The sequence below is a fragment of the Microchirus variegatus genome (assembly GCF_963457635.1).
Source record: "Microchirus variegatus genome assembly, chromosome: 1".
Taxonomy (NCBI): Eukaryota; Metazoa; Chordata; class Actinopteri; order Pleuronectiformes; family Soleidae; genus Microchirus; species Microchirus variegatus.
The window spans coordinates 14,812,485-14,827,060 of record NC_139802.1 but is presented as its reverse complement, the minus strand read 5'-3'; the positions used below and the strand labels follow the sequence as shown (position 1 = coordinate 14,827,060).

The window sequence follows — 14,576 nt, the reverse complement described above, 5'->3', positions numbered from 1 at the left end:
GCGTCAACTGTAATCCCTCCAATCGTCAAAACACAACATCTGCTATCCTTTTGGTCACATGATTGATCTCCACCTGTCTGTTGCAGAGTGGTAGATTATTTGCATCATTTCGTGTCAACTGTCCTATCTCCACACATCAGACTATGCATTTTAAGATGAGACAAATAAGGCAAAGAGAAACTGCTGCAGGGACAGTTCTGACAAGGAGGGTACAGGAGGGGACAAACAGTACACTAGCATGTGCATCGTGAGCTTAAGTTTGTATGCTCTGCATATAAATACCTAGTTTGTCTCTGGACAGGCTCTTCAACCAGGTTTATGAAGCAAAACCGATTGTTCCTGTCTCCTGTCGGTGTCTATCTGTCAGCAATTAAACCACAGCACCTTCTCAGGTCAAACCTCCAGGTCTGGCATTAAGTCCTCCTTCAGCTGAATGTCATTGTCAGAGCCCGTGCCCACGTCCGAGTCAAACAGCGAGTGGTTGGACTCGGGGGAGTGCGAGGCCGAGCGGCTACTGCCGTCGCTGTCGTCCAGAGTGTCAGTCCTGGAGAAGAGACCCAAGCCCAGCAGGCCTGTAGGGGACGCACCGGATCCACCGCTGCTCTCACTGTCTCCATCGTAATAAACGTCGTCCACCTCCACAAACCACTCGGGCCAGAACTTCCTCCGCATCCGCTCGCAGAACATGGCCAGGTTGATCAGCTCTCCTGCGGAGGTGGACACAGAATTTTTGTTACAGCTGAAACCAGCAGTTTTTTATATAATTCCTTTCCTACAAGCTCTTTAATCAGGAATAATGGATCAGAATAACAAGAGAGTCATTTTACTTATAACATCACAGCCTCTGAGTTTGTTTTCTCTGATGAGAAAAGAGACTTTAATGTTTCTCTGCACTGTTTAAGCTGATAAAGTGCAGCATCAGTGGTTAGAAGTTGAATATTACTGCCATCTAGTGTCAATGAGAGAGAAAGACAACTATGAAGACGTGCAGGGAAAACAATAAGAGACTTAATGAACATTAACTACAGTAATCAATACAATGATTTGGTGATAATTACTTCACTCATCTGAAAAAGATCCACTGACCTTTGATGAGTTGTTCAGGTCGAGTTCCAGGCAGAGTCCACATAGCCTGCGCCAGGTGTCCAAACACTGTAGCATCTAACGTTGACATCTTAGAGCCCATAAAGTATTTCTTATCACCTACAGAGACAGAGAGGAGACGGCATGTTTGTTTCATGAGCGCCGACGATAAGTATTTTTATCCAAACTATTGGATACAAATACTGAAACGAGCAGCTCAACGACATACAGTGATCTCTGATTTACCTCAGTTGAAGACAACTGAAAAGATAAATAAGCGAGAATACTCTGATGTGTCTAATGTGTTTGAAGCTGGAAGAGCGGCAAGCAAAAGATGTGAAGCCACATGATCATGGGGAAGTACTGGTGCCTTCCGTCTGGGAACAACTTTCCATTTTACAAAAATAATGGCCGTTGGGAAAACAAACAGATCGATGCAAATCACATTTCTGTGCAGCGTTTAACTTAAGTCCTTCTGCTTCCGTTTCAACACTCATTGTATCCCACAGCTCACATCCAAGACTTTGCCTGTTATCACTCACTTCTGCCTGCTTCTTATTAGAATTCATGTGCAAACCAGGAGGCAATGATGCTTTAAAACTTCCATACATTAAAACCACACATAAATGAACGTTAAGTATGTTGTCTGAGGAAAGTAACATATTTATTTATGGTCATAAAGACTGCCTCATAATTATGCTTCATAAATCCACATTACCTTGGCAGGATGACCTAAACATTTCATTATGGTCATTATGGTCTGGCAGTGGCATGATTCTATTAATACAGCTATGTCCCCTAAGCTGTACAGCAGAGGATTAGCATATTAAACAAACTGAATTTTCTCCAGGTAGTCACTTCTATGAAAAATAAATGTTTTGATGAATAGGATTAGTAGAACTCCTCCACAGCTAGCTATCCATGAATATATCAGTGTCTGTAGTGTAACAGTGTCTACATGAAACTAAAATCTTCCCACCAATGGCCAAGGATTTGTAGGAACAAAGCCGTGTTATTTTATTATCCCCAAAAAACACAAAAGAAATCCATTAACGATTATATCAGCTTACATAACAGAGTCAGAATAATCCCTTGAATACACAGATTACTGCTGAAGAGGAAACGGACATCTGCAAAGAAACATGCGCTCCCCTTCCCCTCCTACCCAGCAGAGTGGCCAGCGTCCTCATGTCCTTCTCCATCAGCGTGTAGACCTCCTCTTTGGAGAAACGTCCGATGCCGTGGCCGTACATCTCCCTGCGCACCATGCTGCCGTTCAGGTGACTCAGCAGCCACTTCAGCGTGTCGCTCAGTGGACCGGTCATCGCCAGAAGCTTCTGGGTTTCCTCCAAGTTGTCCACCCACTGACAGTATGCTATTGTCCTAAACAGACACACACAAAGACCGGTTAATTGCATAAGAACGGGAATGAGACCATGGTTCTGTATCTTTGTGGCTTTGTTTTTACTATTACTGTCATTTTCATTCATATATTTTTTGCTCATTTAATTCTGAAGCAACTACCTGGAATGGCGTCTGTGGCTTATAGCTTTTAGAATAGTTTTTAAAAGTACAGTGACCAAGGCTTTCTACATTAAATTACATCTACATTATTATATTAATTAAATTCTTCTTTCTAGTGAGACAGAATAACCTTTCTACATAAACGGGCTGGTGAAAGTTCCATTCATTTCTACACTATATCACACTCACACAGCATACACACAGCGATCAGGCTTTTGAACGATGTTGACTACCGCCTAAGACGCTACATCCTCTAAAAGCCTGACCAATCAATGTCATTCAGTTTACTTTTATTTATGTTGCGCCAAGTCACAACATCAATTATCTCAAAGCACTTTTCACTCAGGTAGAGCCTCACAGTATGATGGAAAGAAAGAGCTTCCACAATGAGCCGACACACGTTGTGTGTTTGACAGGAGAGAATAAAACCTCTGAAAGAACAGGACTGTGACTGTAATGACCGCTGTCCATGGTGCTGAGTCTGAAGCTGTTGTGGTGATGACCAGATTATATGTCTCCTCTAGTGATTTTAATTGTTTGTGACTGCAGATTGATTTGTGATAAGTCCAGTTTCAGTTCAGTTCATTGAACAGTCACACCAATGTTTACTCATTTATGACATAAAGCACTAAACCTGGGGTTTGACAGCGGCAAAATACTAGCATTCCAGTTCAGTGTTCACTGTGTAAAACGAAGGAGCACGTTCTAAATAGCACAGGGATGATATGTGGAGAACAGGTCTTGCATACGAAAACAACACTGACAGTAAAATAGATGCACAGCATCTAAATTGCAGCCTTTGTGCTTTGCTAATTGCACCGTGCCAAAATGTTATTTTGACTTGGAAACAGCTCCAATTTAGGGCTATTTATACAATAAAGGATTATGTCAAGAGTAGGGGTGGGAATCGCAGGTTACCTCACGATATGATACGCGATACATGGTCCTCGATACCAATAATATCACGGTACAACAATTATGTGATAATCAACATATTGCAAAACAATCATATAGCGTTACATGACGATTATCTGTCAAACTGAAGAAAACAAAATGTCCGTGAAAGGTTAAAAGTGCAGGATTTCTCTATTTGTTCACAAAATAGAGAACAAAGTGCATAAAGTATGTGTATGTGTAAGCATCTCTTAACGTAGCTTTCTTTTCCTTTATCCCGCTGCAACTAACTCTTCTTGTTCAGGTAACTTCCACCCAAGTTTCCCACATTTATCTGAGCAGAGTCACCGGGAGGAGACATGAAGTAGAGACACCTATTTGAGAGTGTCTTAATTTATTAATTAAAATATCAATATTTGCCTTCGCGAACTGAATATTATTATGTCCTCCGTCCCATAAATTTTGAGGTCTAGTGACAACCAACCTTGGCCTAATCAATTAAAATACATCCCAATGCACATCCGCCAGCTATGCTACTCTCAACTCACTGCCAGGACACGTCATAAAGTCCGCCCCTAAAACTGTCAAGCTTGTCGTCATGTACACAAATCTGTTCGGGGAGAAAAGAGGACAGTGTACACAACCGAGCACTTTCATTACAGGCCCAGATTAAAAACAGGTGACCAAAAACATCTACTTATTGCTCTGGTGCGAAGTCTCTTTTGTTGACTCATTCACATTCCCTCCAGCTTTTGTGAAAAAATGTGAAACAGGAAACCCAGGCAGCTGTGGGAGTCGTCCTGACATTGGGTAGAGATCTGTTCCACAGACCTGGCGTTCATCTGCAAACAAGTCTGACTCAGAGCTTCCAAATCCCCTCCGTTAACTCTGCTCCAATTCATCAGCATCCCCCGCTCTGTGACTACAATACATTTAATGAAATAAATCAGTGAAGAACAGTTGTTCCACCTGGATTCTCCTCATTAATTACCTCAATGAAAAGCTTAAATGTCCCTGATAATCGGCACGTTCAGGGTTCTCTTCTGTTTCCGCTAATGGTTTTGCTTCAGCTTGTGTGTGCAGACACACAAACACGATTAAGTCACGTCATCCTTGCACACATCCAACACACAGTATGTCACACCACCTCACCAGGAAGAAAGAAAAACCTGGAAGCCTCGTGACATCATTTTTCTGGTAGTGGCAAACCCTTGAGCCATGACACGACTGTAAAGAATCCTCAAGTCTCCAGCCAACAGATGCTTTGGGATCATTTCACGATGACTGATAGTTCAATGGAAATTAAATTGAAGCATCTGGCCTATGTAATATATATTGTTGGGGACTGTCCAGGGCCATATGCTGCTTTACTGAAGCATTATCTGATCAAACAACAGGAATTCACTGTCCTTTGTTCTACAACTAGAACAAGAGGAAAAGAGCCAAAAGGGTTTAATCTGCCCTTGTAATAGTGTTGAGGAAAAACTAGTGAACTGTGCTTTTTTTTGCTGAGACACAAGACTTAATTGTACTTTTAATTTGTACTTCTAAATGTAAGATTCTGAGAGGACTAAAACAAATAGAATATATTTTGGAATCACAGTGCATTTTTTTGGTATGATAAGAAATGAAAGAGAAGACTTTGTATTTTTCAAAAAAGACAAGAGGAACAAGTGATATATAATCATAAAGTTTAAGTGCTAGAGTCGGTCAAAACTACAGAGGCGTGAGGTGACGACAGCAAAAGAAATTACTTCTTTTTCAGAATTATTCCTAAGCTTTTATGCTGTTAGGATAACAGTCAGTATCAGCAGTAGGTCATTCCCTGAATGAAAAGTAACTCTAGGTTACTGCTAAGGTTTCAGGAACAACATTTATTGCATACAATTGAAGTTTTATTGAATTTAAAACGTTTTTTGTTTTTATCAACATCAGCTCATTTTCTAGCCATATCTGTCTGATGTTTAAGCATCAGATTTCAGCCTGTTAATGGACTAAATCGTATTCTATAGTATTGAAAACCACTCCTAGCACATTACAGTACACTTTAAATAGCACATCTACAGTAAATGTGATGAATTCTCTATCACACAGATGGCTGTTGTAGATCGTGTCGCCTTCTGACCACACAAGTCCTCCAGTTCACATGCTGATGAGTCCATGGCCAAGACACAAAACCCCAAATTGCTCCTTGTGCTGTGCTGGCAGCAAGTGAATGGCTATGATACATGTGCTGTATTAATATGAATGTGACTGTGGTAAATGTCAGAACCGGAAAATAAAATGTGCTATGATAAAATGGCTTTTGTCGTTGTTGTCCATCTCTATATGATGAAGTATAGAGAAAGAAAAAGCCTTTCAGATTCGATATAAAGCACATTTTCCTCGCCTGACAATTCTCCACTTTCCTTTTATCTTATTTTTTTTTTATAGCAGCTACAATTAGACGAGCCGGCGGAAAAACTGTTTGTATGATCTCACCACAGCTGCAGCTGGCCCGTGTGTCTGCCACTGCCCTTTCCTGACATAAATTATTCAATCAATAGGTCTATATGAGGGTCTAAACATGGCACAGGGTGGAAGGAGGAGCAGAGACAAGAATGCTGAAGGATGACTCAATGAGAGAGAAAGAGGAAGAGAGAGAGAGAGGGGATGTAGGTTAAATAGATGACCTGTTTTTTTTCTCTCTCTTTTTTTTCTCTCTCTTAACAACACATGTTTTATTTAGGAAGACATTATAACCTACACATTTTCATTAACTCGGTTTCCTAAGACCTTCAAATGTTCTGAATGTGAGGACGTTAGAGCCGAGACACGCCTGAATTTGTTCATGTGCAAGCAAAGACAAATTATTGTGTCTTTCACACGAAAGATAGAGAACGGATTCTATTCTGTTTTATAGTTAAGCTTGAATCTACTCTTGACAATATTAAATAGAGCAAAATAATATTCAATTGTGATAGATTAGTGTGTGTGTGTGTGTGTGTGTGTGTGTGTGTGTGTGTGTGTGTGTGTGTGTGTGTGTGTGTGTGTGTGTGTGTGTGTGTGTGTGTGTGTGTGTGTGTGTGTGTGTGTGTGTGTGTGTGTGTGTGTGTGTGTTTGTGTGTGTGTGTGTGTAGGTGTGTGAGTGTGTGTGTGTGTGTGTGTTACAGCTTTCAGATAATGGAAAACACTCTCTCGTTCTCTGGGTGTGGGTGGAGTGGTAAACGCTTTCCTACTTTCCTACTAGCTGCACCCAAAGGTGATGGAGTGACTCACTGCAGTGGAACATGGCTAATTAAACAGTGGTGATGATGATGATGAAGTCAGCCTGGACTGGGTGGCTGCTTTAATAATGCATAAATGACACAAAAGATCAAGTCTCTTTTTTTCCAAGTCTTTAAAATCAGAGTGATTTTAGATGATCACAGGCGGTACTTGATATTTAACATTGAAATATGAAATGTATGCATCACCAAATGTATAGTTTTAACCCTTAAGTGTGAGGGTCGGATAAAGATTGTATTTAATCACTGCATTTTTCCTTTAAAGTGGCTACATGTTTGTTTTTCTCTACATTTAAATCACTGCTGAATGACTCAAGAAAACAATAACACAAAAGCCTGTATTTCTTATCTATTTAGGACCTTTTCTACCAACACCAACCCTGTCAGTACCAGTAGTCCTCATGGAGACCTAAACCTCGCCCTAATAAGGTACAACCTCATTTTGGAGAAACTGGTTAAGTTTAGGGCTAATGTGCTTAGGTTAGGGTTAACTAGATATGGTTAATGTTAGGTATAACACTTTTGTTGGATGTCAGTGTAAAGTCCTGAGTCACTTACCAGTAGAGATGTTCCTCGACCATTTTGGTGACAGCTCGCGAGACGGCTCTCTCTTGTGGGGTGAGGTTCTTGTTGAGGTTCACGCCCAGCTTCTCCTCGAGGAAGTCCACAATGAACTCTGACCCTGAAGCCTGCTGGTGGTTGTACTCAATCCAGGGCATCTTACCCTGCGGTGACAACTTCCCATCGAAGTAGTTCTGCAGAGGGAAGAAGCGCCATGTGAGAATCGGATCGGAGCCTGTTTATTCCCTTACAAAAAGGGGTGTGTGGCTGAGACATCACAGATGGATATATTTTTCTGTTAGTGAACTTTTTTAGGTGAGAACTGAGTGTTTGTGTTTGTGTGTGAAGAGTGAACAGGAAGTGACCTGGTAGGGCAGATCCACCATCCGCAGGTACGTCTCTATTTTGAGGCAGAAGGGTGAGAGGCTGGGCACGCCATTCTTTGGCCTGGAGAACTGGTGGAGGATGATGGCGTCTTTAGAGTCCAGCTCCTGCTCCTTCCTACAGAGAGTAAAGACGATGTAAAGAAAAGTATTAAGAGTTCATAAACATTTGCAAATCATTTCACAATGACCGATTTCTCCACGTTTAACTAGTTCCCTGGTGTCCTAATGAACATGTCTGTGACATGCTTTGGTCAAAATACCATAAGCAAGAAGCACCACAGCAGTTCAATCACCCTGCCAAAACAGCCCTGTTCAGAACGCTCTGTTAGTAGTATCTCTTTAGGTCCATCTTAAAAAAAGGAAAACAAAACTTAAGGGACAGTAAATCAGCCACAGAGGCTACTGGGAGCTAACAGCAGTTAGCATTTGGAAAAGTGATCATTCACTTCATATATAACATGTATCCACTGGACAGATAAATCCTCTGAGGCTGGAAGTTTGTGTAGAACTCTGTGCTGCACTGTGGAGCCAAGAATGGAACTTTTCGCGAACTTCCGATTTTCGGATACCGTTGCCCTCACCAGCACTCTCCCGTGTTTTACGGACAAGGCGGAGCTCCGCGAGACAATAATTCCAGTAATTTAGCACATTGTGACGTCCCAGTGAGCGCGGAAGTCAACATTGGATGTTTTATCTCCTGTACTTAGACTGAGGAGCACCACAAAAACATGAGTGAGTCATCTTTTTCACACTTTGCCGACTGATAGGGCTTTCAGAGTCCCAAATATAAGGATTTAAATGATTAAAAGGTTGATTTTGCATAATATGTCCCCTTTAAAGAAAAATTAACATAGCTTGTATTTCATTGATTTTTGCTCAGACATTTCATTTTAAAATGTATTAGCATGCAATATAACCACTGTCACTGCTAATGAAACCAATCTTATAAAAGTTAGCATTTGATTTGAGGCAGAGACAACATACTCCAGGGAAGAAAACTAGTTTGAAGTCTGTAGCTGAGTGTGAATGCTGTTACTGCCTGTTCCCATGATCAGCCAAAGCGAATGCATCCAATAGAGAGCATTATAATCCATTACAATCTTTCCTGTGAGTAACAGGTAAATGTATTTATATAGAGCTTTTCTAGGCTCAATGACCACTCAAAGCTGCTTTAACACCACACTTTTGCCATTCACAGCCAATTTACTCGCAGCTTTTTTCTGTCAAACATCTTTTATACCCATGTATTTGCACACTGCCAGCAGAGCCATCAGGAGCAGCGTGGGGTTAAGTGTCTTGGACACATCGCCATGTAGACGAGCGGAGCCAAGAATTGAGGCCCACAACCTTCCAGTTGAAAGACGATCCGCTCTGCCACTGAGCTAGTGTCGACCCTGTAGTTATCATAACACTTTGACAAACAGCACTGTTGCCCTGAGCTCCTTTTAAAAAGCACTAGAACAACCAACCAGCCCACATATTTACATTTAGCTTTGTTCTGATCTTAATGGTATGTAATTGTCAGATAATGATGTAGTATTATGTAGTTATATAAATATGGGCCATTGCTGTTATTTTACCTCTCACATTTCTCATTTGGACATCACTATCTTGCGTTTATTGGAGTATGTTAAGATAACCAAAATGACACCGGAAACCCAGTGAGTTTTAGTGACAAAACTATGCGAGGGTAGTTTATCTTCAGAAATGAGGATGTGAAATTCTCTTGCTAATGATTTCCTGTATCACTGAGATCACTCAGCTGAGTGAGAGAAATTATTGATTAAATGAGTCATCACTTCTCCATATGGGAGCGAACACACTGTCCGACATGTCTCCAGCCACGGTCACACTGTATTCCTTGTACGTGTATGTAGTGTCTATTTGAAGAGCTGTCGCTGTTTTCCTGCATTATTAACACCAAGTCTTGTTTCCACACACACAAACAAATTAAATGCTTTGTTACAATCACCTCTGAAAAGGATATTAAATGGGGTATGAACAGAGCAAACAACAAAGTTATTTAAAAAAAATTAACAATACAAAATTTAAACAATACACTATTTTATGATGACACCATGAAAACTGTAAATGTAATCACTTGCCATGAAGCTCTGTATGGGGGCCCAGACCTGACGTAACAATAAATAAATAAAAACATGGAGGTGAAAAGAAATGTAGAAATAAATGTAAAGCATGTATTTATTTATTTATTTATTCCTGTATTTATTTATTTAGGTATTTATTTATGCATTTATTCCTGTATTTATTTATTTATTTATTTAAAGGTGCATTATGTAACAAATCTAAAGCAACTGGCCATAAAATCCTCCTAATATGTCACAGAGACTCGTGAATAATGTTCATATAACAAACTGAACTCACCAACAACAACAGCACAGCCAAAATATTTGCATTTAAAAAAAATATTTTGCAGACTGCAAATCATGTTTATGTTTTGAAATCATGTTTTGGCATGTAGCGCCACCTACCGCCGTCTACCAATCATTGCAGTCAGTAGAGTCTCAGCTGCCGAGCAACCGCGGGTTGCCAGTTATGTCTGAAAACGAAACCTAAAAGACATTTGTATTTTGAATTTGAGTGTAGTGGCCACATTCTTACATATGGCACCTTTAAGTATTTATTATTACATCAGGTTCCGTCCTCCATAGCGTTGTATGCTGTATATACAGTTTACCGCGTGAAGTCAAGCCTGTTAAAAGACATTATTTCTACATTTGTTAATTTTCCCATCATGCACCTTAGACATGGATCAACATTCAAATGTATGTATGCATGTATTAATCTTTGATCTTAATCTCAATGTGACTTCCTGGTAAAATAAAGGTAATAAAAAGAACAACTACAGCACAGAGGAGTCGGTAAAAGGGCAAGGTCAGACAGACAGACTGTTCCAGTCTGCTCGTCTTCTTCTCTTTATTTTGTTTTGTTTATTGACATAAAACAGTCTGCTCCTCTTAGTATCACTTTAATACTGAATAATTGAATTTAATTACATTGGTCTGACAAAGCATTGATGTCTACTTTGTAAATAATTGTTCTCACATTGTATCATTACAAACTATGAGTTTTAAAATAAACTGAATCTTCCATCGCTGCATAGTTATACAGCTGCTTTCTTTTTGATATCCTGGACTTTCACTCAGAGATAAAAACACACCTGGTTAACAGCTTGCTACTTTACGAGGGGGGAAAAGATTAAAGAGTAAATTTGTTCATGTCATGAATGTGTCAGGACTGAACAGTTATTACTTTTCAAATCATATGCAACTTAGGATAAATATGCAGCTTATCTGACATAGCATTCATACATACGAGTTAAAAGTTTGCCATCTTTATGTTCTCATCTTTGAATTAGAATATAATTAGTCATTGATATCTTTAATGGAGTCTCATGTAGCAACACTCCTTCATATTTTAAATCTACTACAATCTGAATATTAAAACATGAAAATAAAAATATTCGCAGATAGAATCACTATCATAAGTTCCAGAGAAATAATGATTAATTCAGGAGTGTTTTGGTTCTTGTTTCCCGTTTTGGTTTCTTGTTTTTCATGTGCTGGCTTTTAACAGAATGAATACTGATATTCACCAGTGTTTACATTATTTATTAAATAAAGTCTCCATGAATGTGTCTTCATGAAACTGTCACTGTCCACAGTCACGTGGTGATGAAAGACCTAAAGACCTTAATGCACTCATGTCTCATGCACGCTGACCTTCCGTTCCTTTTGTGCCCCTGTCCATTTAAACGTGCTCCTGCAGGGCCACTTCTTTTACTCAGCCCTACCTCCAGTCAGTAAGACTGTCTCGCAAATTACAGACGGGGGATGAAGAATATAAAGAGCTGAGTGGCAGAGCTGCAGTGCCAACAAAGCATCACATGACAGGAACAGATGATGCTGGCAGCCTGTGGGCACAGCCTCAGTAGCCTGCACGTGATGACGCAGCAGCAGCGGCAGCGGCAGAACATGCATGTGTATACTGATTATGACGGGGGAGGGTGAGTGAAAGGAGGAACTTCCAGGCCACTGTCTTATACTAACCAGGCACTGACCGACCTGGAGCAAACTAATCCCCCAGTGACACACACACGGAAACAATAGTCCTGTATCTGAATTAATCACTTAATCTTGTAAGGACTGGTAGTTTTGAGGTGGTATTTTGGGTTTAATCCTATTTACTGTAGATATTCTTTGTGTGTACATACTATAATACGTGACCATTATGAAATACTGTTATGGCTATATTTATGAATATGGAATCCTTTATTGAGGCTGTGAATTAGCAAATATAAGAAGAAGAATTTTCAATAAATTAGAAAACATTTTTAAAGATTTTTTGTTCTTTGTTCCAAAAATAGCCTATTTTGAGAAGAGCCTTAACAATGTTATTTAAACATAAACATAACGTTCTTGTACAGGGATAGAAGTGAAAGAAGAGGGAGAGAATGCCTGCTGCCAACTAGTGGTTGGAGGACTCAATACAACACAAAACCACAGTCAAGAATATTACCATATTGATACAGTGCCACACCATGAAATATCATGATATTTACCTGTATCACAATTCCCTTACACCTTTTCTCGGTCTTGTGTCTCCATCAAGCCCAGGTCCTCTACCAGAAGCCAGTCTTAGTATATGATCAGTATTAGCTGTTCCACAGAGTGTGATTTTCTAGACAGAGATCTCAGATGTTGTTCCTGGAATCTGTTGGAGCCACTCATCCGGTTTTGGGGGTTACAACTCCTTATGCTCCTATCACCACTGTGGTCCACAGTTGCCTTCACATCTTCTCTAGCTCCTCTCTCAGCCCTTGGTATTTCTCAAGCTTCTTGATCTTCCTTCTTCTTGATGTAGCCGTCGCTGGGGCTTGTTGTCTTCTCCTGCTGCTGCTTATCGAGTTACGAGTTTGTCTGTCTCGTTCTGAAAGTCCCCTATGGATCTTAGCCCTGTCATTCTCAACCACCTTAGCAGGTGTCTTCCATCTTGATCCTGGGACCTCCAGTCTATATTCGGAGCAAATCGGAGCCATTTGGTTGTGTATATACACATATTTATGCACATTAGGGAACCTGAGCTCACAGTTTAAGTCTTGCTTCACTTGAGGAACTATGTCAGTCATGTGTTTTGAACACTTTAATTGGAACAATGTTGTTTAGGACGCCATCGAAAACAAGATGACACGTCAAGGGCTGATTCCATCTTATAAAGAATTCTACAATATGAACCCAAACTTACACATACATACAACTTAGTGTATGTATGTATAACTGTGCTTGTTATTCTCATTTACATTTAACATTTTATTTCTAATGGGGTTTTTTTTATTATTAAAATGCAATATAATATTAAAACAGATGTTTACTAGCTCAATAATGGGTTAAGTGTCACATCACTTTCACCCTTGTGTGTTTGTATTGCACATGAGTTCATTTGAATGAGAGTGCTGCGTTTTTTTACGCACCCGGGCGCAGATAGAGCTGGCACATGAGCGGACGCGTGACTCACTTCATACACACACACACACACACACACACACACACACACACACACACACACACACATATATATATATAATTATAAATACTGTTATTTATTTATTTTCCTCTCCACCTACTGTCGCGTCCTTGAAAGGCCGGAAACAAGGAGAGGACTGAGAAATAACGTGTCATAGCGACGCACTTCTAAAGTCAGTGTCAGCAGGCGTGATTATCCGCAGTTCCGTGTAAAACGAGCCGACAGCGATGACCAGATGGAGCGGCATACATGCACCACAGTGTGTGTGTGTGTGTGTGTGTGTGTGTGTGTGTGTGTGTGTGTGTGTGTGTGTGTGTGTGTGTGTGTGTGTGTGTGTGTGTGTGTGTGTGTGTGTGTGTCTCCTACCTGATGGCGAGCAGCTCGTGCAGTAGGTAGGCGGCGGCGGCCAGCAGCGCCCCCCCGGTGATGTACAGCGTCTTCTTCCACCAGGAGTCCGAGCCCAGAACCGACATGATGCCTCCGTACTCCTGCAGAGGGAAGGCGATGATGTAGCCATACAAAGACTGGTGCTGCTCGGAGGCGCACAGACCGATGGGCAGGCTGTGGTTCCGCCCGAGTTCAACCACACACGGCCGGGAAGAGGCGAAGCCAGCAGTCCAGTACATCCCTCCCTCCCTCGGTTAGAGCCGCCCGGCGTCCTCCCCGCTGCTGCAGTCCCCGCTATGAGTCGTCATCTACGGCATGGCGGCGGTGTGTGTAGCTAATGTTCCCCCAGAAACCCGGGAGGAGCTGACATTTCTGCACCCGCTGTCTCCAAATGATGCTCAGCAACCAGCTCCCTTTTTCCTCTTTACGCGTTGAAGAGAGCAACGTCAACACAACCTCACATCCGGTCATGGATTTCAAAATACGACTTCTGGTTGAGTAAGATAGGGCCGTGGCTTTTATTTTTTAAAGACAACTTCCTGTGTTGAATTCTTGATGCGTGGAGACTTGACGAGGCTGGTCCATTGTCTGCTCCAGTGGAAGAAACCCCGCCCTGACGAGCCCCCAGCCAGCATCATCATCATCACAGTGAAACCTGAGGGACAAACACAAGAGCACAGAGACAACACAACAGCAATCCTGACACCTTCATGTGAAACAGACTTCATGCAACTTTGCAAGTTCATCTTTTACTATCAAACTGTCGGTTAAAGGTGCATTATGTTATAAATCTTAAGCAACTGGCCGTAAAACCCTCCTAATATGTCACAGAGACTCAGGAATAATGCTCATATAACAAACTGAACTCACCAACAACAACAGTACAGACAAAATATTCACATTAAAAAAAATCTTTTGCAAACTGCAAATA

At 41.0% G+C, this 14,576-nt stretch overlaps 1 protein-coding gene across 1 annotated transcript; it reads right to left on the bottom strand.

Moving 5' to 3' along the window:
• Window positions 1-393: 393 nt before the first annotated feature.
• Window positions 394-13,884, bottom strand: faxcb (failed axon connections homolog, metaxin like GST domain containing b; the record flags this gene model as incomplete). The annotated part of the gene is made up of 6 exons (XM_083899256.1): window positions 394-707; window positions 1,087-1,203; window positions 2,249-2,466; window positions 7,326-7,522; window positions 7,694-7,829; window positions 13,625-13,884. The coding sequence occupies 6 exons, from the start codon at window positions 13,882-13,884 to the stop codon at window positions 394-396; spliced, it is 1,242 nt and encodes a 413-aa protein (XP_083755382.1).
• Between the last annotated feature and the right edge of the window lie 692 nt (window positions 13,885-14,576).